We start from the raw sequence: 19,732 nt of genomic DNA on the forward strand, positions 1-19,732 counted from the left end.
CTATCTATCTATCTATCTATCTATCTATCTATCTATCTATCTATCTACCTCCCCCCACATATATACATTCACACAAGTACATTGGAAATTATTCATTTCAGAGATTTGCGAATAGAAATGATTCGAAGTCTCGTTTTGTGAGATTCTCAGTCCCAAATTCTATTCGAAGTCATGATAAAAGAAAAGTATTTCAATTCTTCAAATTTATGCATAAATATTGGATTTTCCCCTAATATATATATATATATATATATATATATATATATATATATTATTTTGTTTAAAAGAGTTCCAACACTGTCTGTTTTTATGTTTTATTTATATTCCTGCAGAACCAATGTGGGGTATAGAATATGGAATATACAATATATAATATAATATACAATACAATAAAAATGGATGGCACCATGAAAGAAAGTATTGAATGTAGATGAAATATTGAGTGTTCAATATAAAGGATCAAATATATAAATATATAAATATAAATATATAAAGGCGACTCGAGTTTCAGGGCTATTTCCCTTCGTCATGGCCGGTATGACAGACTTTAACAGACTGTAATAAGTTGGCTGGTTTTCTGTCTTTTATACCAATTCCTTTGGACAGCAGCAGTAGGTGTTTGGCTATTTTTAGAATTGATGTCAAATCTATTTTTAGAAATGATGATATTTTAATTTATTGTTTTGTGTGGGTTGTAGGGATAAGATTTTTAAACCCCAGTAGGTGTTTGGCTGTTCTTAGAAATGATGCCAAATCTATTTATAGAAATGATGATATCTGAGAGATTTTTTGTGTTTTGGTTACAGGGATAAGATTTTTAAACCCCAAGTAAGATGGATTTAATCATTGTTTGTTAAGAGTGGGTTTGAATTTCTTAAAGTCCTTTTCTTTGCATTTTCTTTCAATTTCATTCCGGTTGTAAAGTTTATGGAATGGAAATATAATAAAAGTTTGATGACCACATGTTGCCAGATGGTTACTCAGTGGTATTTGGCGGACTTCTGGGTTTTTAATCTGTTGTCGATGTACCCGCGAGTGTTCCGATAGTGCATTACCTGTCTGGCCAACGTACAGTTCTTCACAATTAGGGCATTTGATGCAGTAGATTAGATTTCTACTTTTGCAGTTCATGTTCGCATTGGTGAATATTTTCCCTGTTTTTGTGTTCATATATGGGCCGGTATGGATTGATCGGCATGTGCCGCATCGGCTATCAATGCATTTGGATACAGTGAATGTTTGATTTTTGTTGCTGAGGTCAAACCTTGCCTTTGTTAATAGTTTTTTCAAGTTTTTAGGTTGTCTCTTACTGAGAGTTATATTTTGATCTGTAATGATATTTCTCAATTCCTGACTTTGTGCAAGGATCGGTAAGTTCGCTTTGGCGATATTAAAGATTTCCTGGTGGCATGGATTTTGTGTCACTATAAATGGAATGATCTTTTCCTGTTTGTCTTTTCTTTGCGGTGTCCTCAGTTGTTGTATGGGTATTTTCGAAGCCCGCTGAATACCATTTTCTATGAGTCGTGATGGGTATTTTTGCTTCAGCAGAAATTCTTTCAGTTCCATCAGGCGTTGATTTCTGGTCTCTATATCCTCTACAATAGTACATATTCTCCTGGCTAGGTAGTATGGTATGTTGCGTTTTGTATGGGGTGAGTGGCACGATTTAAAGTTCAAGTATTGGTGTGTGTCTGTGTGTTTGTAATATATATTTGTGGTAATGGCGGTGTTCTTTTTAATTACCATTATATCTAGAAATGGTAATTTGCTACTGTTCATCTCCTTTGTAAATTGGATGGATGGGTGTAGGTTAGTCGCCTTTATATATTTATATTTATATATTTATTTATTTGATCCTTTATATTGAACACTCAATATTTCATCTACATTCAGTACTTTCTTTCATGGTGCCATCCATTTTTATTTTATTTTATTTTATATTATATATTGTATATTATATTATATATTGTATATTCCATATTCTATACCCCACATTGGTTCTGCAGGAATATAAATAAAACATAAAAAACAGACAGTGTTGGAACTCTTTTAAACAAAATAATATATTCCTCTATACACAATCATACAAAAAAAACACCTTTTTTGTATTTATTTTTACTCGCATAGATATATATATATATATATATATATATATATATATATATATATATATATATGCATCTCTCTATCTGTCTCTGTCTGTCTGTCTGTCTGTGTGTGTGTGTGTGTGTATATATATGTATATATATATATATATATATATATATATATATATATATATATATATATATATATATATATATACAGAAGCATACAGAAAGAGAGAGACTTGGTGAATAAACATAAGAATATATTTCCACGGTAATTAAGCGCTCAAGTAATAACAGGCCATTAGTGTCGAACACTTATGACATTACAGTAAAGCCAGGTGCAACCGACTTCCATTTTTGCATGTCGTTAGCTAAATCAATTTACAGAGTAACGTATTCATAATAAAAACAGAAAAAAACATAGACTTCACAAATAGTTCATGATGACATTGTGCTCAATTTTTGTTTTATAAGGATACAATTCGTTAAATTCATAATTACTTAATTTCAATATGTTCTTAAATAAAATGAAAGCCACTAATATCTAAGTCACCTGGTGTATTATGCTGAGCGAATCAGAAACCGTAACTGGTCCAAATGAAATAGGACAGAAGCAGCGACAAACGAGATAAGAAAAAGAAAAACAAAACGGATAAAAACGCACATAGGAATATATATATATATATATATATATATATATATATATATATATATATATATATATATATATATGTATATATTCCTATGTGCGTTTTTATCCGTTTATATATATATATGCACACACACACACACACACACACACACACACATATATATATATATATAATTTCCAGGATTCAAGAGAATCAGGTACTTAGATAGTGAAGCACCGAGATCATGACCTGACACGTTATCGTGTTTGAATTTGGATCGGGAGAGTCAAATGGCATTATGTAATTGATCTTGCGATGTTCAAAATGTCTAATACTGACGAATTAAACATTTTGAAGTGGTTACATTCCAAACTGTGTCGTCGTGAAGTACATATGCAGATTACTGTGTTAAAATTCAACAATGTACATGTTTTAGTTCATATGAGAGCAATACATACTTCTTGAAATTTCATAGAATTTGGTGTATTGAAAATGACATTTTCCACGAGATTCTTTATAGAATGGGGAATACATTACGAATATAATAATGAATACTAATCATAATGATATTAATATAAATATAATAACTTCTTAATAGTTACATACACGTGTAAAACATGTATAGGGTTTCTTTAATCTGTGTCTCTTCGGGCAACAAGTCAAAATTATTAAGTTTGCATACGCCAAGCCGACGGAAACACCCTGACCATAACAAATGCCATAACTCTCCATAACAAATATGATAACTCTCGGTCACACACACACACACACACACACACGCAAATAAATTCAGGGAGGAAACAGACGAGAACTGAATTCTTTGCTTTGGTCATCGCAAGGCATACGCAGCTGCGTGCATCTGAATGCATGTATGTCTCTGCATGTATGTCTCTGCATGTATGTCTCTGCATGTATGTCTCTGCATGTATGTCTCTGCATGTATGTCTCTGCATGTATGTCTCTGCATGTATGTCTCTGCATGTATGTCTCTGCATGTATGTCTCTGCATGTATGTCTCTGCATGTATGTCTCTGCATGTATGTCTCTGCATGTATGTCTCTGCATGTATGTCTCTGCATGTATGTCTCTGCATGTATGTCTCTGCATGTATGTCTCTGCATGTATGTCTCTGCATGTATGTCTCTGCATGTATGTCTCTGCATGTATGTCTCTGCATGTATGTCTCTGCATGTATGTCTCTGCATCTATGTCTCTGCATGTATGTCTCTGCATGTATGTCTCTGCATGTATGTCTCTGCATGTATGTCTCTGCATGTATGTCTCTGCATGTATGTCTCTGCATGTATGTCTCTGCATGTATGTCTCTGCATGTATGTCTCTGCATGTATGTCTCTGCATGTATGTCTCTGCATGTATTTGCTGCTCTATTTGAAGTATCATTTACTTCATCACCCAAGTATCATTTACTTCATCTCACATCTCCCATTGTATAATGAGGTAAATAAATAGCTTCATGATGACTGAATTGGCTTACATGTATTCAATGTTTTAAATGTGACAAAGCAATTCTAAAATTATAATAATCACTTCCTGTTGTATTAAAAACCCCTTTCTCTCGAAACATTAGTCTATGTTGTCCTCAGCAGCATTATACCAATTCTCATCGTATGAAGATTATCAATACATGAACTTGGAATATATAAATTTATGTTCTCCTACATCCCACTTTCTATTTCTATTTTTCGTTCTCCCTGCCACTCAGTCATGCATTTTACATCTTAACCTTTCTTTTTCCCTCATGTGTCTCTATCTATCTATCTATCTATCTATCTATCTATCTATCTATCTATCTATCTATCTATCTATCTATCTATCCATCCATCCATCCATCTATCTATCTATCTATCTATCTATCTATCTATCTATCTATCTATCTATCTATCTATAGATATATATATATTTATAAACGTACATATGTGTGCGTTTCTTTTTGTGTGTGTATGTGTGTATGTGTATAAAGCTGGTGCTATATCTTGTATAAAGATATTACATAACTGTCGCTAATTCCTACATACAGCACTTTAAAATAAACTACACTTTAGCTTTACACTTCTCTGAAATGTTTTAATCACGTTTGTATGATAACTATTATTCTTGTAATTATTACTTTACAACTTTCACATAAAACTCATCAGCATAAATCTTAAGAGATAGACAAACTATGAACATTAATAATCCATATGGAATGAGTTTCACACTTGGATTACCGACATCTTAAGATATAGGCCTTCGTCTTCTTTTGATCTACAAAGCTTACTCAATATTGCCTTGTAATGGAATTTAATTGCATTGAAAGTGTTAGACTTCCCCCAACGTAGGTTATATCATCATGGCAATATGATTATGTGATTTTTAATGTCATGTGTATAAACATTTTATCCATGAAGTTGATGATGTAATGTGTACAAGAATTCTGGAGTCAGTCATGAGAATAACATAGCGTCATGTATTGGCAACACTAACTGGGCAATTTTTCTGTTAATTTGTTAAAACAAAGACAGCAGTATGGTTAATAAAAATACACATGACATCATATAGATTTCATTTGTCCGAGTCAGTCAACTTCATTGAAAAGAAATAATTGTTGCTGTTGTTTGGGCATGTGTTCATTGACATATTCTTAATAAATATTTTAAATGGGTGAGGCTATGCGTGAGTTGATGATATCAAAGATGAGTTTTTGAGGAATTAGTAGTGTATGTTGAAGACAAAAGGTATGTCTGCATAATGCTATTTTGCTTGGAATATTTTGTTTTCTCAGTTTCCAGATTCTAGACATTAAGTAGTGTTTTTTGTGAGTGGTAAAAGATCTGGATAACTACAACAATTCCTTCAGGATCTAGACGCTTCGAGTATGTTCTTGTAATTTTGCCAAAACGTTTGATGTTAGAAATGTACGTATAGTTTCTTCGAAGATCAAAAAGAAAGGGCGGATTTTCTTTATCTCCATAATGAGTACGAAACTTACTTTACTTTGTATTTTCTTTGCAGTTTCTTTTCGCGAGTGCGACATTAAAATTTAAAAGCTTAAATGCTGTTCTTCATGTAAATTGTTGTGATAAGAAGTGGTTTATTCTGTTAATTACTTGACCTAATGTTTTACTGCATGTGTTTCAAATTATGTGGAGGCGCAATGGCCCAGTGGTTAGCGCTGCGGACTCGCAGCCGGAGGATCACGGTTTCGATTCCCAGACCGGGCGTTGTGAGTGTTTATTGAACGAAAATACCTAAGCACTACGAGGCTCCTGCAGGGGGTGGTGGCGACCCCTGTTGTACACTTTCGCCTCAAATTTCTCTCACTCTTTCTTCCTGCTTCTTGAGTAACGCTGCGATGGAATGGCGTCCCGTCCAGCTGGGGGGGGGGACACATACGCCATAGAAACCGGGAAACCGGGCCCATGAGCTTGGCTAGGCTTTGAAAGGGCGACGTTTATCGTTTATCGTTTTAAATTATGCTGCTTTGCAATTGCGAGCTTTAGATGACTGAGAGGAAGTGTACTTCTGGTTTTGTAATTCATTTATATGAGACTCTTCGTATATTGTGTCAGGTTGTAAATTTCACTTGATTATTTGAAATTTTATTTTGAAATATCGAAACTTATTTTACACAACCGAAATTTTTTATCAATTTCTAACGGTGGCATAATAACACAAATGTGTAATGGTGTGTGAAAGAATCTCGAAAGTATTCTCTGCACGCAACAGAACTTTATTTTATTGACACTGGTGTCAACAAATTTATTAAAGTTGAGAAAGCAGAGGAACATAAGTATATATATTAAAAGATATTTAGTCAGATACTTAACCAATTTTGACATTCCTTCATCTCCATTATTTCACATTACTACTAAAAGTATTGTTTTTATTATTCCGTGATTTCCCCTTACATATTGTATTCTGTGGTACAAATGAAGCAGTTTGTGATTACCAGGCATAAATGTCAAGGCTACTCTGAGAAAGCTACTACTGGGAAAGGATTTATGATAGTTTTGTTATTATCCTATTCCTCACCACATTTTATGAGCACAATTCGAAAAAAATTTCATAGCCGGAATTATTTTGTAGGATCAAGTCATTACACCTCACTAACACTTGACCAATAACACCTACTTCATATGTTAGTAGCTAGTTATTTTCACATACACACACACATACACAGACGCACACACACACACACACACACACTACACACACGCGCGCCCGCCCGCACACATACACACATATTATTTGACTTCTCTTTGTAATTTGTCTACTCACATTACCGATCTTTTTATTTATATCTAAAAATCTGTTTTCCTTTATCTCAATGTTTTACTGCCTTTCATAAAAGTTGTTCTATGTTACATCTTTATCTCACTTTATATTATTTTCTCTATTCATAGATACTTTCATAGCACTTAACTTTCTTGGGCAGACAATATCTAAATCTAACTTGCATATATTTGGATATATGAGTCTATTTTTTTTATATATATATATTGAATATGTAAATCTACACGCTATAACTTCAAGCTCATACGAGGAAATGTGCACCGGCTCGACTCTACCTATGGTCATGGAGGTACGAGAGAAAACATCGGCGGGTGTAAGCTAAATATGAATATATACATACAAATATACATACAAACACACACAGACATATGCACACAAAGACATATACACACAATAACTTATACGAACTCGCATTTGCATTGTACGTAGATAGAGAAACAAACATGTATATATAGAATAAGAGAGAGAGAAAGAGAGAGAGAAAGGGAGAGAGAGAAAGAGAGAGAGAAAGGGAGAGAGAGTAAGATAGATACATAGAGAGAGAGAGAGAAAGAGGGGGGCGAGAGAGGGCAACAGATAGGTGTAGATCGATTGATTAATAAATTCCATTTAGTGTAACATTTTCTACACTTCATTTATACGTTACTAAATGCATATTTCTGTAAACGCATTCAGACAATGTTACATATTGGTTAGTGAAAATTATAATCTAGAGAAATATCATTCTAACGCTAACTGTATACTAAGAATGTTAAACAATTGCTCACGATTTATCCTCTCTAGAAATCTAGGGATATAAAGATAATCATAACTATAGGACATTTGGTTACTAATTTCAGTACCACACGTCCATCAATGTTTCCATAAAATCTACGTTTCTAGATATTGGATGTACCTAGCACTGTATTTATGCTTCTTTTTTGCTTCACATTTAATTGTTGTTAATCCGAAATGATAAATACATTTAAATTCATATTCTTATTTATTTGCACACATTGATAAATTACTAATTCATAATATATACGCATTTATACGTAGGCCTCTGATGTCTCCAAAAAGTTACATTAAAAAAAAATAACCTTCATGTGAATCAAACGCACGCCTTTTGTCGTAACCCAAGGAAATTGCATCTGTACTATAAACTGTAAATTTTCTAATAGACTATATTTTGTACATATCCAAAAATTCTGCATGAACATCAAAGCTGTTCCTGCACATTGTTTTGTAAATAATTGTAAGATCGTAAATGTTTAAAATTTCTTTACTTCTTGTTTACTCGATAGTAGAGACGATAGTCTTAGATTTATATAATCAAACTCTAATGTTAACTGTATAGAATATATAGCTGGAGAGTGATTTTCAGTCTTTCAAAACTGACATGAATGAATTACTTTTAATGACACTTATTTAAATTGTAGAATTAGCAGAGAAAAAATATGGTAAATGTATCTAGATAACCTTAACTAAAAAAAAAATATATATGATTAAAGCCTAATGCATACACAAAATATATGATTAATTCTGATTTAATATTCTTCCCGTAGTGTATGATATGTCATTTCATTATTCGTAGCTCAATACACGCAGAACCACATCATGCATATTTTCTAATTTTTCTAAGACCGGTAGGTTGTAATTTAAACGACATTTAGTTGGTATTTAGCTTTCCTTTTTCACAAATACTTCCGCAACTTGTGTGCGTTTGTGTGTGTGTGTGTGTGTGTGTGTACATACGATACGCAAAAAATCCGACAAGAGATTTTAAATGAGAAATCATTTAGGTGTTACATGATATTGTCTATTTAATGCTGGTATGGGAGCAGAAATGTATCTATACAGCTTAACAGCTGAAGACGGACGGGGTTACGTTTGAGATTACGGATATCGGTAGGAGTCAGAATGTCTAAATAAACAAACCAAATGAAGTTTATGTAACATAAGTATAGGAAATAGTGAAGTGATAAACATAGCGGCTGATGTGCAACAGTGGCTGCATGGTAAGAAGTTTGGTTCCCAAGCATATGGTTGGTTTGGGATTCAGTCCCACTGCATGACACTTTGGGCAAGTTTCTTCTGTTGCCTCGGGCCGACCAAAACCTTGTGAGTGGATATAGTAAACGAAAACTAAAAGAAGCCCGTCGTATATATATGTATATATATATATATATATGTGTGTGTGTGTGTGTGTGTGTGTGTGTGTGTGTGTGTGTGTGTGTGTGCGTGTGTGTATGTGTGTGTGTGTGTGTGTGTGTCTGTGTCTGTGCGTGTATATAGATAGACTGACAGACATTCGCCTATACTATGTTACTACTCTATTTGCCCTGAGATACCATCTCCTAGTGTTAAAAACAGAATAAATATCAAAGAGCGAAAAAAAGTCACCCCTAGCAGTGTCAACGACACTGCCAAATGTAATAGGTACTTTTGGGTCTTTCAAAAGGATACGTACAAGTAGCCAACCACATGCTGGAACGAGAATTCGTCACCTCCGGCCGGGGAGGTTTTCTTCTCTCACTCATATTTATTGTGCACTTAACACAGCGACTCCGTAAGAGATATTACAGAAGGAAATACAGCAATAACAGATCTATCGATAATGCGTATATATTAAATATGACACATAGATGGCTATTTTGATTTAATCATTCCTCAGCTGCGTATACTGAATCTATCTATCTATCTATCTATCTATCTATCTATCTATCTATCTTTCTATCTATCTATCTATCTATCTGTCTGTCTGTCTGTCTGTACATACGTATGTGTATAAGTACATACACATCCACATACGCATATATATATATGTATATATGTATACATATATTGTGTGTGTATGTGTGTTTGTATATATATATATATATATATATATATATATATATATATATATATATATATATATATATATATATATATATATATATATATATATATATATATATATATATCCCTTCTTTCCCTGCTCCTTATTCTCAAGATGTCAGAAAGCAAGACCCCACCGCCCACCAAACGACATCCGCGATGAAACTGTCATCACCATCTACAAGAAGAGAGGCCGAAAGGATTGCAACAACTATTGGGACATCTCACTCCCAAGTATTGCAGCTAATATCATCGCCCGTATACTACTCAGTCGCCTCTTCATCCTCCCGGCAGACGTCCTTCTTGAGTCCCAGCCTGGCAATGTGGGCTCTCCTTGCCCGGTTAAGATGTCCGGAGGACTTCATTTCCCCTGGTCAGCTTCCTCCACGCTGGCATGGTAGGTAAGGTATGCCATGAAAATGCTCTCACAGACCCATTCCCCATCACTGGGGGTCTTAAGCAAGGATACGTCCTGCCACGAACCTGTTTATCTTTGTACATGTCCTCCATGTCCAACAAAATCCCACAAGACATCAACATGGCTAACTCTTCAATCTCGCACGTCTCCGAGCAAAGACGAGGAACTCCGCCATCTCAGTCCGTGAGATGTAGTATGCCGACGACAATGCCACTCCGAGCCGGACAGCAGATAGCCTACAAAGGAAGGCCGATCTTTACAACACGGCTTACGAACGCTTCGCGATGCAGATGCACACATGAAACACCAGAACAGTTCACCCATAAACATTAGAATCAACGGCCAACCTCTAAAAGAAGTTGAACACTTCACATACTTCGAAGTATCTTTTCGAAGTCCTCCACGTAGAGAACCATATTCGGCAGACTAATCCAACTTGTATTCTTCAATTACGCGTGTTGACCATCCGAACAAAGGTCATGGTATTCCGTACCATTGTCCTGTCAATTTTACTCTATGCTTGTGAGGCTTGGACGTTGTACCGCCGTGATTTCAAGCGCCTTGAATGCTTCCAGTAATCGAAGCTACGACAGATCCTCAACATACAATGGAAAGATCACGTTACCAACAATGGGGTTCTTCGCCGCGCCCCCGTACCAAATGTCGAAACCACCATTCTTCGTCATCGTCTCCACTGAGCAGGACATGTCCAATGTATGGAGCCCTCTCGTCTCCCAGGGATCATGCTCTACAGAGAACTTGCAATCGGAACAAGACCCAGTGGAGGTCCGAAATTCGGTTTTAAAGACCATCACAAACAGACCTTGGCTCAAGTTACCATCTAGCCATCCTCATGGGAACAGATCACCATTGATAGGACAGCCTGAAGGACTGTTATCCGCAATGGAGCCAGTTCCTTCGAGCAGAACAGACAACAGAATGAGGAGGCCTAACGCAGGAGAAGGGAGCGTCTTCAACATGCTCGACCTGCACCGACCATCCCTTGCGAGTTCTACCCACGACTCTTTCACCACCGACCTGGACGCCACAGTCACTTTCGGCACAAACATCTGTCAAAGAGACAGGATAGAAACTGACGAGCCCAATGCCGATGATATATATATATATATATACATATATATATATATATATATATATGTATATATATATATATATATATATATATATATATATATATATAAATATATATATATATATATATATAACGATACGAATGAGTTTAACTACAGTCCTTCCATAGCACTTAGATAGCGTTATCTGCAACCTTGGGTACCAAGGATACCAACACCTCTCATACCTTTATATATATATATATATATATATATAGATAGATATATATATATATACGACGTATTAGTGTTTAGGTTTTTGCCTAATGACCTGCACAAATAATTTACTTATAGTGATGAAATGTTCGTATCTCACATTAGCTCACACTTTCCATTAAATCGACGTTGTCTGAACAGGTGATCTACGTGTCAGGTGTCCAAGTGATCGTAGAGCAACGTGAGACGAAGTGTTTTGCACAAAAAGACAACGCACCACCCAGTCTAGGAATTGAAATCACGATCTCACGATCATTAGTGTAGCACTAAGCAATGAATAAATAAAAACCACTAAGCCATGAATAAATAAAAAAAATAGGTGGCCATATTTTCGAAGAATTCTGTCATCCAAGTATATTAAAGCAGCATAAATTTGAAATCACATTTGGTATTAAACACACTTTACATTTTTCATATGGCAGTTTAATTGGTTTTATAGGATAAAACATCTAATTAAATTACTTTCATGATTAATATTTGTACCGACAACGTGTGTATATATATATATATATATATATATCGAGTCTGGCCTTTCATGTGAGACTTATATGGCGGAACCAAATCATATACAGATATAATTAACGTGCAGACTTGACATAACTATCTTTAAAGAGAACTTATTGATTTCGTTGTTTTTCTTTATCTCCAGGTCACCTTTTATCAAACTTTGTATGAACAAAGTCGTTTTAGATGTAAATATCCTGTTATATTTAATTTACGCGTAATGTATCTAGGTTTAATCAATGTGTCAATTTGTAAAAAAGAAAATTTTGGCAGTTTTGTTTTTGTTTTTGTTTTGTTTTTTCCTAACAGGCTGATTGACTAGGTAAAACCACACTCGTTGACATGTCTAAAATTTTCCAAAGTTAAGCCGAAATACAGATTTGAGTAATGTAAAAATGGTATGATTTAATTATTTGAAAATCATTAATTTTCGGTGCGAGAATGTTGAAGAACACATTTCGCAAAGGAATCACCTTCGACCTATTTCAAACGAGAGTAAACTCAAAAGAACATACGAAAAATCTGATCAGGTTTGCGTAGTTTTTGAACCAATACATATATGAAGAATTGAATCCGCGGAACAGCTTCTGCTCAACCTAGAAATCGTTATCGCTTTTGATTTCTACGATGACAAGTCTCCTTGTCAGACAAAAGTACACACGCTTAGAGACACACCAAAACACACATCATTACATTCATACATCTATCCATACATGCTGACGTGTGAATGTGTGTGTATACAAATATGTGTGTGTGTGTGTAACTCAGGACAGATTCTTTGTAAGCCTAGTACTTATTCAATCGGTTTCTTATGCCGAACTGCTAATTTCCTAGGACGTAAAATCACCAATATCACCTGTCAGCGGGGACAGAGTCACACAAGCATATACATATGTATATATATATATATATATATATATATATATATATATATATATATATATATATATATTTACGACGGGCTCCTTTCAGTTTCCGTCTAACAAATCCACTCGCTAGGCATTGGGCGGCCCGAGGCTATAGTAGAAGACACTTGCCCAAAGTACCACGCAGTGGGACTGAACTACGGATCATATGGTTGGTAAGCAAGCTACATACCAGACAGCCACTCCTGCGCTGACATATATATATATATATATATATATATATATATATATATATATATATATATATATATATATATATATATATATATATATATATATATATATATATATATATATATATATATATATATATATATATATATATATATATATATATATATATATATATATATATATATATATATATATATATATATATATATATATATATATATATATATATATATATATATATATATATATATATATATATATATATATATATATATATATATATATATATATATATATATATATATATATATATATATATATATATATATATATATATATATATATATATATATATATATATATATATATATATATATATATATATATATATATATATATATATATATATATATATATATATATATATATATATATATATATATATATATATATATATATATATATATATATAAACGAGTGATAATGCTAATAAATAGCGTGATCAGGATAAATTATCCATACATGGCATAAAAATACGTTACCGACCAGCCATGAGGCTCGAACTCACATCTCTGAGATTACATGTCAAGTGCTTTACCATTAAGTTAAACTGCCCAGTAACGATACTTTCAATACATCTCAACGCTTCTAAAACAAACTTTGTTTACTTTCATCGTAAGTTGAATTTAACTTTAGCGTATATATATAATTAGCTTGTAAGAAAATCTCTAAATGAGATGAAAGCAATACCTAAACCGAGAAGTAATGTTTATCGTCATTTAAACATTGTTTTTTGCTGAACTATTATGCTACAGGGGAGTAAAGAAACCAGCACCGGTTTTCATGCAGTGGAGTGAGACACAGTCATAAAAACACACACACCACACACACGCACCCATACATACACACACATATACACATATACATATATATTTATGTATACATGTACAAACATATATATATATGTATATATATATATATATATATATATATATATATATATATATATATATATATATATATATATATATATGTATGCCTGTATGTTCATACATTTATATGTATGTGTTGTCCAACCCACTATCCGGTAGCGTCCAATTCTCTAACGGTTTTTTTCAAATGAATCACGTCATAACCTTATCCATCTATTGTTTTCATACTCGGTCATAATGTATTACGTTTAAGATGATTCCCATGCATTCCCTGAAGAGAAGGTTACAATTTTAATATCACAGATCCCTATGGATCACATAGGTTGTAATCATTTGAAACATATGTAGGAATATAGTATGCAATTATAACATGCGTTTTCTCCATTCCTTAAATTTTTAAATATATATATATATATATATATATATATATATATATATATATATATATATATATATTCATATTTTTTATTATTACGTTTGTAGAAATAAATAATCTTGTATTTTTCTATTATTGAATTGATCTTTAATTATAATTAAATAAACGTATTTAGCTTTAAATAGTATAGCTTTAACTATTACACCGGTTAAATATGTCCTAATTTTATCTTCATTATTATTTTAAACTTAAACTTCGTTCAACTTGTATTTAAAACAATGATAATTTAAAACAATGATAATTTATGTAAGATGTTTTTTGTATATAATATACATGTTATTATAATGGATGAAGGGATGATTATTGAATGGTTATTATTTTGATATAATGATATTTTTAAAATAATTTTTCTATCTTTATATAATAAGTATTTCATATTAATTCATTTGGTACTTATTGTTGGTTGAGATATATATATAATTATTGTTCTACTTACAATCTGACGAGTAGCTATATTTTTGAATAGAATTTATTTTCGATAATTTCAATTGATTTTAATCGATTTAAATTTCTTTTCTATTTGAAAATTGGTTATGAAACACGTGTAATCGTTGTATTATATTTATCTTATGATATTTACTTTACTTTATATTATACTCATTTATTGTGCTTTTAATTATTAATTTTTCTATATATGAGAGTGGATTTTCATCGATGAGTTCTTGAAAATTGGTTATTTTCCCTAAAACTATATATATATTTATATATATATATATATATGTATATATATATATATATATATATATATATATATCTTGATACCCTGTATTATAATTTTAAATAATGATTACCTTTGATGGTTTTTATTCCCATGCTGACCACTTGATATGTATATATATATATATATATATATATATATATATATATATATATATATATATATATATATGTATATATATATATATATGTATATATATATATATATATATATATATATATATATATATATATATATATATATATATATATATATATATATATACACATATAGGTATACATATATATATATATATATATATATATATATATATATATATATATATATATATATATATATATATGAATAAGATTGTGGTTAAGGATTATTGCAGTCCGTTGCCTAAAACCACTAAAAGGATACAAGAATATACTTACATACATATATACGTACATGTACACGCGTGCACACACGTGTGTACACACACATGCACACATACGTGCGTACACACACATGCACACACACTCATATATAAATGTGTGTTTCTATGTATGTACGTATTTAAGGTTGTATGACTGAGGATAATTTCTCAGTTATCCGACTTCAGGTTCTATTCAAATGTAGAATGAAACAAATATCCTCGCTTGAGAAATAATTGTGGGTGATATTTTTAGACGGAAACTCTATAGAAGCCTGTGGCATATTGAGGTCTGTATGACGTATGTGTCTATGTCGTGTCAGAGTTGAAATTTACACTACTTTAAAAATTTAGTTCGTGCTGTATTTGACAATGTCCTACGTAGTAGCGGCTCAGCAATCGATAGCAAAAATTGAATTCCAGATGAAATAAGCAGGAGAGTCATTTTGTTCGATTAAATCCATTGAAAGATTCCTTCAGATTTTCCTAAGAAGAATGACGAACATAAGGAAAGAAAAGAAACAATATAATTCGAGTATACCTTAGTTGATTTCGACGGAAATTGCTACACACAGCAGCTAAATTTCCTTCTACACTCAGACTATATGCTATTCTAATTAATATATAATGGAAACATCAGCTCTACATCAATTCAGAAAGAATTAGCGCTTCCATCAAGACAAGAATGTCTTTGCAAATTGGATCTTTTTTAAAACGGGGGCCACATTTTTCATTAACGAAACACTTTGAAACTTGGAACACTGGTAGAATGTGTCATATAAAACATCTTTTTCTCTTAGTTTTCTTAAAAAAAAAAAGAAATCCATAAGTTATTCCATGTTATAGTTGTCGTATTTCTGTAATTTCAACCAATCATTGACGTCCATTCAGCCGATATACATTAAGTGCCGACTACAAAAACAAACGATTCTGAAACAATTAACCCTAACCCTAACCCTAACCCTAAACCTAACCCTAACCGTAACCCTAACCCTACGGTTAGGGTTAGGGTTAGGGTTAAAGCAAATTTAAAATGAAAAAAGCAAATAAAACGAAGGTATGGAGATTAAATACGCTTTACATCGCTTAATCAGCCAAAGGAGTAAATATAAACAACTGAATACTTGTCAGTGATTGGTTGAAATTATCGAAATAAGACAATTTTTTACATGAAATAAATTCGAATACAAAAATATTTTTTCTGTTCTATAACACAAAATAGATAAGTATACGAAGTTTGAAAGTCTTTCCGTACCAAAAACACTACGTAAAACATTAATGAAAACTGTGGCCCCCGTTTTAAAATAGATCCTGTAAATTTCATGCTTAAATCGAGAAAAGAATAAAAATTATATATATAAAAAAAAAAAACAACGATCGCAATGACGCTTGACATTCTACAGTCTCTTTACTGGTGATCCGCTCTCTTTGAAAGCCAGCATAATCTTGAGAATCAATTACTCTCCACATACGTTGTTGTTTTCTTTTTTTTTTTTTCTTGTTTTTGCCTGCTGTGTTAGAAGTGTATCGTCATTAAATTAATACCGTTCTTTGCAGTTGATTAAATTTAATAAAACATTTTGCCGCATTTGCATTACCAGGTTAAATTACAGAAACGCGTAGAAATATATTCACTTCTTCTCGTCATAAACATACATCTTTTCTCAAATTACTTAACCTGCTATTTCTCTTAAGGCTAATTGTGTTAGTTTAAACCTGTTTATAACCGTCGACATATATTCACAAGAACGTGTGATTTTATGTGCTTGTATTTATGTATTTGTTTGAGTGTATTGTTGTGTTGTATAAAAGAGATAAATGTAGCAATTTGTTCATGAGAAGATGTAAAACACCACTAACAATAAGTGAAATTCAATTAGTCAGGATAAATCAGGAAAATATTCGTTTCTGTTAATTGCCCCGAGGAAAGAGCACATACACTTTTACGCCGATATATAAAGGAAACTAAACAAGATAATTAAGAAGAGAAAGAAAGAGTGAAGGAATAGTAATAATACATCTGAAAACAATTATAAGAATCAGTGGTGGTAGTAGTAGTAGTAGTAGTAGTAGTAGTAGTAGTAGTAGTAGTAGTAGTAGTAGCTGCAGCCGTAGCAATAAATAGAAAGATGAAGAGAAAAGAAAGTTAAAAATGCTAGAAGATGCAAAGAACAGAGGAGGAGGAGGAGGGGAATCGAAGGAGGAAGGGAAGGAGGATAAAGAAATGGAAAATACGACAAAATTTACAATGGCATTTAGACATGGCGAACACGATATTAACCTTCAGTTATTGGTTAGTGCTTTAGTTTGTTTTACCTCTTATAGCTACAGTGGTATTGAAATGCTAATTTGAGTTTCTGCATCATTGTTCCAACGTCGATAGAAATGTATAATACAGGGGTCAAATCAATCGATGATATCCTTCCCTTAAAACGTTGTTGACTAGTACAAATACAAGAAATCCTTACGAACCTGGGCGTAAATTGACCAAACGCACTGAATACAGAATGTTGATTTCCTGTAATCATGGTAAAGAGATCTTTAAAAGAAACTGTCTTTCGTCGTAGTAAAAATGTGCAAGCATTCTTGTGTAGCCTCAAACTTTCTAGATAATTTAAAATATCTCTTATTCTTCATCCATGCATGACTGAAGAGACAAGATAAAAATTGTTTAAAAATCTCAGATGTCTTATATGTATATAAGAAATATTTTCATGAAACGACATAAACACTTAAAGAAAAAACTAGACAATGTTTGGTACTGTAAAGCACGCCGGTTAAAATGCTTAGCAGCATTTCGTCCAAAATCGACTTTACTGTTCATCCTTTGGAGTCGATAAAATAGTAACAGTTCAACACTGAAGTCGTTGTATTCAACTTTACCCCCTCCACCGAAATTACTGGCCGAGTGCCAAAACTCTGAAATCATTACTACTACTACTACTACTACTACTGATGCTGCTGCTATGTCTACTGCTGCTATTATTATTTTTTATTACTATTATTACCCTTATTATTGTTCTTCTTCTTCTTCTCCTTCTTGTTCTTGTTGTTGTTGTTGTTCTTCTTCTTCTTCTTCTTCTTCTTCTTCTTCTTCTCCTTCTTCTTCTTCTTGTTCTTGTTGTTGTTGTTGTTGTTGTTGTTCTTCTTCTTCTTCTTCTTCTTCTTTTTCTCCTTCTTCTTTTTGTTCTTGTTCTTGTTGTTGTTGTTGTTGTTCTTCTTCTTCTTCTTCTTCTTCTTCTTCTTCTTTTTCTCCTTCTTCTTTTTGTTCTTGTTCTTGTTGTTGTTGTTGTTGTTGTTGTTGTTGTTCTTCTTCTTCTTCTTCTTCTTCTTCTTCTTCTTTTTCTCCTTCTTCTTTTTGTTCTTGTTGTTGTTGTTGTTGTTGTTCTTCTTCTTCTTCTTCTTCTTCTTCTTCTTCTTCTTCTTCTTCTTTTTCTCCGTCTTCTTCGACTTGATGTTGTTGTTGTTCCTGTTCTATTTTCTGTTTTATATCAAGTTGAGCCGTGTGAAAACTATGGACCAGTAGCTGTTTTGTGATGATGTCACTTCGCTACCACTCGTAAATGATAGTCTATGGTATACGTACGTGCCCACGTGCACGCACACACACACACACTCCCACGCACACATGCGCGCATGCGAATTGAAGAGATCAAAATGTTAAAAAACATAGACTTTTGTACCACCAAATGCATTGGAAACGAAAGTCTACGGAGTTCAATAAGCACTATTGCCTCTTCGGCTTATAATATCATGACACTATATTTTTGCTGTATCTGTCTCTTGTTTACGTTGGTAAATATATATATATATATATATTTGCTTAAATATTCTCAGGTCCTGTTGACGAAGAAAGACCCGTTGGTGAACACAATATAATACGAATAGAAAGAACCTACAGATCCACATTATGGGGCCTTGCTGGCTCCTTATTTATTCTTCTTATTGCGGCTGTAATTGTTCTTGTGGCAGTGTGTCGCTACTACAGGTGAGTTATTAATTTT

General features: G+C 32.7%; 1 protein-coding gene across 2 annotated transcripts in view; it reads left to right on the top strand.

Annotated features, from left to right (window-relative positions):
* LOC106869508 (uncharacterized) overlaps positions 1-19,732 on the top strand; it is a 1,059,538-nt gene that overhangs the window by 973,400 nt on the left and 66,406 nt on the right. For both annotated transcript variants that reach the window (XM_089352454.1, XM_089352457.1), the window contains exon 11: positions 19,566-19,716. In XM_089352454.1, the coding sequence (XP_089208580.1) occupies positions 19,566-19,716 (151 nt within the window). The remainder of the gene's footprint in view (positions 1-19,565; positions 19,717-19,732) is intronic.

This window comes from Octopus bimaculoides, chromosome 1, assembly GCF_046866305.1.
Source record: "Octopus bimaculoides isolate indiv1 chromosome 1, ASM4686630v1, whole genome shotgun sequence".
Classification (NCBI taxonomy): domain Eukaryota; kingdom Metazoa; phylum Mollusca; class Cephalopoda; order Octopoda; family Octopodidae; genus Octopus; species Octopus bimaculoides.